At 33.8% G+C, this 9217-nt stretch overlaps 1 protein-coding gene across 1 annotated transcript; it reads right to left on the bottom strand.

Moving 5' to 3' along the window:
- Positions 1 to 2524: 2524 nt before the first annotated feature.
- Positions 2525 to 7648, bottom strand: rib (BTB/POZ domain-containing protein ribbon). The gene is made up of 2 exons (XM_085200672.1): positions 7438 to 7648; positions 2525 to 5964 (listed from the first exon to the last, which is right to left on the bottom strand). Exon 2 carries the CDS (start codon positions 5945 to 5947, stop codon positions 4463 to 4465), a length of 1485 nt encoding a protein of 494 aa, XP_085056798.1. The 5' UTR covers positions 5948 to 5964; positions 7438 to 7648; the 3' UTR covers positions 2525 to 4462.
- Positions 7649 to 9217: the final 1569 nt, after the last annotated feature.

Here is a 9217-nt window from a genome sequence, read left to right as displayed (position 1 = left end):
TTGTCCAATCAAAACGCATGTTTCGATGGTGCGATTTTACGTCACAAGGTAGTAAGCGTTTAGAAACATAACTGTAATATCATTTGATAACAATTAATATTTTTTTAATATTTTTTTAGATTATTTTAAAATATATATTTTTTTATTTTAAAAATAAAAATATAGATATTATATTTGACAATATATTTATTCAATTAATTATTTGTCTTGTCGAATGGTGCCATCTATTGGGTACAATAGTATCCTATCGTGGATTTAGTAACACCTAAAAAGTATTAAGAGATGGCGTCAATGTGAAGTGTTATTTCTATAATAACATTGTAAGTATTAATTATATTATTTTTTTAAATATTATTTTGTATATTAGTATTCAAATATATAGGTTACAAAATTTTGATAATACAAAAATCTTACATCAATATTGTATAGAATTATCAATTTATACAAAATATATTTTTTATCCTCTCGTGGGGAAATGGGATAATGTCTGGTAGTCCACGCGATGGTTGTACGTTCAATCTCAACTAAAAAATATATATAATTGTAATCAAAATTAGTTCGGTTTCTCTGATGTGGTAAGTCCCTTATGTTCACTATTCAGCACACAATGTTTATATGGGCGGAAAACGGAGTGCCTTAACTCTAGTTATCTCCTGAATAAACCCTTATAAAAATTATAAACATGAAATGTGATCCTGATCTATGTCAAAGATACCTTGACTATAACCGTTAGAGTGTTTGGACAATTTACGTGCTATCTTTTCTTCTAAGTTGAAATTTCTTTTAAGCAAGCTGAAAGCAATAGGTACCTACATATAGAATTTATTGATTTTTATTATAAAATTTAACGTGGTGCTTACATTCAACATTTTAAATTGCCAAACTTAAATTTTAATATCACATATTTATTTTCATTAACTCAAGGGGAATAAATTATTTAGATTATCACAACATAAAAAAAATGTGTGCCTAACATTGATACTATTGCAATTTTTCTACTAAATTAAATGTGAATCTTGATGCGAAAATAACATGTAGAGTAGCTGTTTGAAAAAACATTCTTTTCCATATCGTAGAGACACACAGTAAATAATTTAAAATGATGAGAAAAAATCTTCTTTGTGTCAATATTTTATTGTATTAATATCAATAATTATACTTAATACTTAGTTTTTATTCATAATAATTTGTTTTGCTTCATTACTGATATACCTTACTCAGCTTAACAGATTAAAAAATTGTCAGCAATAAGTTAAAGATACTAAAGCAATGCATATTAATTAAGATTTATTCTCAGCTTCTTAACACATACAATGGAAAGCAAAGAGAATGTAGTCACATAGAACGAAGTGTGACAGGAGAATGTGGTGTGACAAGACACTCCGTGGAAAATTTATAAGATAAGCATCCATCTTTCCGATGTAATTTATCTAAAGCTACTAAAGGTACGATTTATTCTTTTGGATTTTTTAAAACTTCAATATTTTCGTAAATTCATTAAGATCAATTTAATCTATATAAATGATGAGATAGTCCATTACTTTTATTATGTAGGTAGGTAATTTTTATATGTTTTTCGGTAAATCCATATACCTAGGTTCTGCTGAAAAGAGATCTGTAAAGATATTTTTGTAATGAATCACAGGATATCGATATTAAACGTTTATTTTGTATTTATAACATTATATTATCTGTAAATATAGTTCTTACTATAATATTTAGGTACGAGAACAAACTCGATTAAATTTAATCTATTACTATAGGTATCCACTACAAAAAGAACATTCGACTCACATTCACAACTACTTGATCGTCTCTAGTGCATAACATCATACTTAAAATTATATATAGGCACAAAAGTAGGTATATTAATGATATAATCACATAACATCTTGTCTAACCAAACAAATCGTGAGGTATTTTATAAGGTATACTTAATAATAATTTACATTTACAATTAATAATTGTGTTCCGGACACAAGAACATATCTTAAACCACTCAACGCCGTGTTGAATATAAAATAACTATACGTAGTGTTCACAAATCACTAAAGGACACAGTGGCTTACTACTGGAATGTCTGTAAAACTCTAGATTTCAACAAACAAGGCACTATATAGTGACACTTCAGTAGTGCAGTTTCTACACAAACCCGTAAATAACTTAATTTAAAAACACAATATGCAAATACTATAAAGTATCTATGGCATTCTCAAACTAGACTAAAGTAACAAATCAGTCTTCAATTAATTACAAAATAATAAGTATAATTATTACTATATAATTAGGTTCAACGATACCGGTATAATTGTTTCAGTATTAACATGTAGGTAAAAGTAGATAACATATTTTTCCTTTAAATAAATAAAATGATTTTTTTTTATTAGGACACAGCTCCACTGTAAATGTTATGATATTAATATAATAATTATATTTTGTTAGATACAATAGGGTTTTTTAATATAAACCATGATTTAAAAATAAAAGTTAAATAAGTATTATCTTATATTAACTTAACAATATCAAATTACGTAGGGGAATTGTGCTCAAGATGGCATACTATGATAAGATGACACACTACCAATATTGGTGAAACTATTAGCGCTAAGTGCGATCTTGTGACGTTTTAGAGAGTGTCTGTAGATGCAGCTAGTGCTTAAATTCAGTATGGCTGAAAGTGAATGCAGATGGGCAAGTAATTCATGTTTTCGTTATTTTCAATTGCAACAAATTTTTCTTTCGCTTTTGCTTGATGGTGAAAAGACATGTAAGATAAAGATTTTCTATTTGAACTAATTATAAATGTAAAAAAGAATTATTATATGACACAACTAACGCTAAAAGCGCATCCTAACCTATAAACTTCTGTCACAACGGTTAAAATTAAATGCATATATCTATTGGGTAAGATGACATACAAAACGTGAGTATAAGATGGCATACTATCTTACCCTTATAAATAGAATCGATGTATTTTTTTTGCTTTACCTACAACATGCCTGGCAATTACAAACGAATATATATTGGTCACAAGAAGACATGGATAAGGCTGCTAGAGCAAGGGCATTCAATAGCCGCAAGTGACGAAGCTTATTTCCTTTTTTGGAAAAGGAAGTGACTGATAACGGAATCCAACCTCATAGAATTTGCAACATGTATGAATCTGGCCTTAATACTGTTTAAAAGCCCCCCAGCAAATAAGAAACTATTTATTTGTGAACTATGCTCGACATATAATGATGGCGTTTTTATGCCACATAAATGCTATGCTAAGTATGTCATTTTACCCTGTAGATATGTCGTCTTACACTGGTCGACCTAAGTGCGATTTTTGTTTGTTTTTATGATGTTTGAAAGATGATTGTTCTGAAACTAAAATAATTTCGTTGATTATGAAATATATAATAGTATACGCAATATGCTGTTCTCAGATGACTTTATTTATTTGAAATATTTGTCTTCAAACAAAAAGTATGTCATCTTAAGCACAATTCCCCTAAATATTAAAAAGAAACGCGACAGAATGTTTTAAATTAAATAGAATATTATTGAGCATCCAACCCCTACTAAGTGTTATGAGCCTCTTATATCTAAAAAAACGACTGTGCTTGTGCAAATCAAACAATATATAGAAAAGGTGTATACAACTAGATATCAACAATGAACAATTATGGCAAATCGCAAACAATGTTTAGAAATCTAAGTTACGTAGAATATAATATAATCATATGTCGCTATAATATAGTAGATATTATATGAGCGTAATGCTCCGCACGATTACCTTCAATGATAAGTTAAATTAAAATTACAATTAGTAACATATTACATATTTATTTTAAAATCATGTTTATTATATAAAAAAATAATAGTTAATTAAATGGCTTTTAGATTTTAGCATATTTTGAAAAACAAAATTTACAAAGGCGAACCGTGCGATGCTTGAGACTAGAGTTTAACTGTAACGAGCGTGAGGTAATGGCGGCGTTTCAGTCTATAAACATCACAGTCGCGGACAACAAATTGCACAATTACTCGTCTAGACGGACCTACCTGTGGCATATGATGTACCATATAGGAGGCAACCTATCTTCCTGTCCAACTTACACATTATATGCTAATTAAAGCTAACCTATACACGATTACATTAACAAAGACGTAAAAGTTATAAAACATAAAAAATCTACAGAAGAAAATAAACAAACAAAAATCACAAAAAGACACCGCCATACCGTTTAACGGAAATTTTATTTCGTTATCGGTTTAAACGGTGTTTGGAAATAAATAGAAAGAAGAGAGGTAGAAGATTTGTGGCCGCGGGGCCCATTGCAATCGCCCGGCCGGAGCCCGGTCAGCGTGGCATGCGCGCGCGGCGCGTCCTACCAGTAGCCTACCTATAAGTGTCTTATTCTAACTTTGTACGCCTAAGTCAGTCTTTTTGAATGATTTTCATCTTTCCATAATTTCAATCTCTTTCGCTGCTACAATCAAGAGCAAAATTACGAGGTGGAACTATGACACCTGAAGGGGGATCTGGATCACGGCGCCTTGCTACTGACAGGTCTTCAACATGATCATCATCTGCAGGAGATCTGGGTGATGGGGGTGCTGAACGAGGTGGAGTTCGTGGGGCTAACGCAGCATGTGCAGCAGCAGCTAAAGCCATTGCATGTAGAGCTTCTCGACCTCCATCTCGAGTAGCTCCTTCTAACGCTTGTTGTAGAAAAGATGGATCTATAAGTGGAGTTGTTGGTGTCCCGTCGTCGTTACCGCCGGTTCCACTTAGACCATATGGAAAAGCGGCCCCATTTGATTCTCTTTTAACTCCGCGGCTCATAGGACGACTTGTAGTGATTCCTAATTTTTTTACTTTATCGTACAATGTGCGTGATGGTACACCATACTTACGTGAAGCTTGTAATGCGCTCATTCCATTTCGAACACATTCAATAGCAGACATTATATCTGATCTCGTATACTGCTTATATCGCTTCCACTCAGGTTTTTGTTGCGGTGGCACGTACGGGGCTAATCCAGCTCTTACATCTTGTTGGAAATTTGTTGGAGGCGGAGATGGATGGAAAGATCGTTGATTGTCATCTTCGAATGATCGCTCGGTATATGGTGAATGAGCATCTTCAGAACGGTCTGAGCGGTTGTAGTGAGGTGAAGAAGCCCTAGATGATAATCTCCTAGGACGATAATCGAAAGGCCTTTGTGGGCTAGCAGGTCTTTCAGTTTCATGGGCCGAACCATTAGAGTGTAAACGTGTTGATTCGTGCTGATTAACAGGGTGGCATACAAGGGACATAGGTTGCGAGGAATCAACTGGAGTGGCTTGAGCGAGAACATTTCTTAATATGGGAGTATCACGAGTAGCTAGCATACTTGAAAGTTTTTTGCGTTTTAATGGGTTCATGTCTGCAGAATCATAAGCGGCAGAAAGTACAGGCGCTGTGGGCGGTAGTGGCCATCGATTATTTGGCATGGGAGGTGACACGCTAGATGGTGCAGCGGGTACCACACGCGGAGGGGAAGCTGCAGGAGTGCGTTCACTACTTCCTGGTCGACGCCGAAGTTCTGTCATATCAAAAAGACCCTTTACTTCAAGTTGTTCTGCAACTTTCATAATACGCGGAATATGAGCTTGCGTCACATTAACTTCTCCTGTATACATGTATTCGAGCAGAGCACGCATTTCGAAATCCTTAACTCCTGGGAAAAGTATACTGCAATGATCCATGGGGACGTCTGCTAATATTGACTGGAAGTATGGTGAATTAGCAGCAAGCACTACCCTGTGCGCTTTAAATGTTATTTGATCATCGACGACTAGTGTACAATCAACGTATGTTTCGACTTTTATTAAAGCCTCTAAAATTTCTACTAAGTTAGTTTTATGATGGTTCCATTTTAAGCAAAAGGTTTGCTGACCTTCGCTACTCCCCATTTTTCTTAGTTGGGATTCTGTAAATAAAATAAGCAAATTAAATTTTGAAAATGAATTATGCATGGATTATAAGACTCTTATAAGATAAAAAATATATACATCTGAAAATTTCCTATTAAATTCCAATTAGCAATGTCGCCGCGGAGTTTCTATGTGTCAGAATCAGCATAGGCACGGAATGGTTGTCAGTTCAATTCTAATTGATGCGAATGTATATTTAGAAATGTTGGAGACAGATTTTGCACTTGATGGTTGTAGGGTCTATGTTCGATATATTTTCTATCCACGTTTTAATTATTGCCACCTTCCCGAAATGGTACTTTGTTGACACCCGGCACGAAATGAAATACAGTAGAAACTCGATTATCCGGCCCATAGTTATACGGATTCGCGATTATCCGAACTATCAACTGCAATAATTATTATACACAACGTACAAGGAAACGTACAAAGAAAATTTATATGTACGTAAATATTACACATAGGTATTTTCGTACATAAACCGTATGTTGGAAAATGTTAATAATTTCTTAATAAACGTAGATTTTCGTTGTATTTAATAACAATTTTGTGCTAAAATTACATAAAACCAGCTTTTCTTTATACATTCTATTATTTGGATTTTCGATTATCCGAATAACTAACGACAACAATTTATCCGGTTAATCGAGTTCTACTACTTCACAATATCTTGCAAAATTGCAATTATATTTCAGTGGTATTAGGAAAACTGATTTAAACGTAAAAAAATTGTCAATAAATATATTATCGAAGACTCCGGAAAAACATGTAATTTTAAAGTAAAAAAAATTCTTAAACCAAAAAAAAATTACATAAACAACGCATACAATAATAACGATAATGGCATTCCACTGAAACAAAAAAAAAAACAAAAAATAATAATACGTACCCGGCAAAACGCCTTCATATGTGGAACCAGGATACATGCTGTAGCTTAAGTATAAGTTAAGTATAATAAGAGAGAGAGAGAGTTAACTAATATAATCATATGTATAAATAAGTGCTGGAACACTGTGTGCACTTCGCGAGTAGATCGCAGTCTGACCAAAAGTTGCGTGCGAAGTGCGAACGTATGTCATGAAGGAGCGCGACTGCCCGACTGCACCGCCCTTCCCCATTTACATATATCGCTTTATAGCCCTTCCTTACTGCCAAATTGACTTTTACCTTTTATTCGACAGGTAAATCGAAAACAGGGGACGACGAAGACCGCCACTCTGTGCCTTGTATCTATCATAGTAATTCAAATTCACTCTACCAAATTATTTTCAGCCGCATTCAGCTTTCATTCTTAACTAGTTTATATTAAAGCACAATTTAAACATACTAAACTACTTTACAAACCTGTTCACAGATACCGGATGATTTCGTAGCATCTCTACAGAGCCAAGCATAAATATTGTTTTGAAAAAAAAAAAAAATAGAGTTCCAAATTCTTTAAAATAATTAAGAAAAACAAGAAAACTAACCTTATTTATTGTTCACAAAGGATCCAGTTCCAGGAAAATTGGTGAAAATATTTTTTTCAGCAAATAGAAACAAAAGTTCGCATAGCCACTGAACGAAGTTCGTAGTAAGGTAGGATCGGGGGTTGTTTTGCGCGATAGAGTTAACGTTGCGCCCTGTGGGGGCGGTGTGCTCCTCCGAGCGTCTGACGGTGACTGTTCGCGTCCACCGCTGGCTGCAGGCGGGCGCTCGCGGTCCTCTAGCGTCCCCCGCGCGCGCCCCGCTCCCTCCCGCGTGCGCTTTTTACGCACGCAGCGAGTCGCGCGTCGGAGTGCAGTGCAATTGCGTGCGGGGGCGCGGGAGACGGGGTGCGGGCCGGGGCGGGGGCGCGCCGACGAATTGCAGCCCGCTGAGGAGGGCGCCGCCTCTGTGTGCGTGAGTGCGCACGGGCACCGCGTACGTGTGGACTATCCACTATAGATTAAAGCCGAATTCAGCTCATAAAAAGCTAGAGCCTCACCCGGCCCTTTGTATGCTAACGTTGAACTTCGCGTCGTGCCATAGGAATCGGGTATTCTTTTAGTTCGCCTCGCTAATTATCATAAAAATCTAATTAATATGCTTTCTACCATTTACATTAGATAAAAGTTAGTTTGATACCTTCTTAAAGTATTATATGAAATAATACTACGTCTTTCGTAGTTAATTATAAAGTAAACAACGATAAACTATAGAATGAAATGATTATACTCAAAATCGTTATGGATTTATTATGGCAAATAATTTGTAAAAGGTATTAAAAAACATGCATAGTATTTATTTTAAACGTAAAAAAATGGTAAAAGCGAAGTATGTAAAAAATGTTATGGGTTAAATTCCAGAAATTATATGGTCTCTAAAATTCATTATAATATATGTTTTATAATGAACAATTTAATTATTGTTTGATGCAAAAAAGTAAATGTACAATGAATACTTTAAATATACCCATTCTATGAATAATATAAATGTGAAAGTTTACATATTTAAATACTATAGCCAAACACACCTAATCGGCGGTCGACAACATGGATTTGCATTAAATTCTATACACAGATAATGATATTTAATCAAATTATATTCTAATATGCCGAAATACATTTTTTTATTGTATTAATTTTTAATGAAATGACACATAAGATATCAACCATTATAATATTATGCAAATAAATACTTACGTATATAAACAAAAATTTCAATCAATTTACTGAAGTTATTTATTAACATTAAAATTAGTTTTATTATTTATTACATATACACATTTTAATGAAGAAAACAGGCAGAAATATATGTATAAGCCTACACAACCAAAAACATCACGTTATTCATTTACGTAAATTGCCCCAAAAGTTTCCAAAAGTAAGTGAACAAACGCCGCGAAACGGGGTCATTGACACATTGCCTGCGTAGGGAACGCCAAAATAGCGCGAAATGCACTCAAAAATAGAACAAGCTGTGTGCAATATTTTTTGTCTTAAACGTCTTGTTGAAGCATCCGCTCTATGTATATGGTAGACTATCTCTAACTTAGATAAATTAATCCACAGAGTATAAAAAAAAATGTCTTAATAATAGATAATATAAAATTTATTTTTTAATCTTGCTCTACATTCAATCTATTTTATTTATAATTAAATTCTTAAAGCCTTATTTTTAATGTTCTGAATTTATAGTGAAGTTTATTAAGACGTACGACAAAGGGGTTATTCTATTAAAATGATTACAGAATGGACATTAAATTGTCTCTCACTACAATACACTAAT

This window comes from Heliconius melpomene, chromosome 17 (assembly GCF_056956725.1).
Source record: "Heliconius melpomene rosina isolate 202511_hmr_F chromosome 17, ASM5695672v1, whole genome shotgun sequence".
In the NCBI taxonomy this organism is placed as follows: Eukaryota; Metazoa; Arthropoda; class Insecta; order Lepidoptera; family Nymphalidae; genus Heliconius; species Heliconius melpomene.
This window is presented reverse-complemented; position numbering and strand designations above follow the sequence as displayed.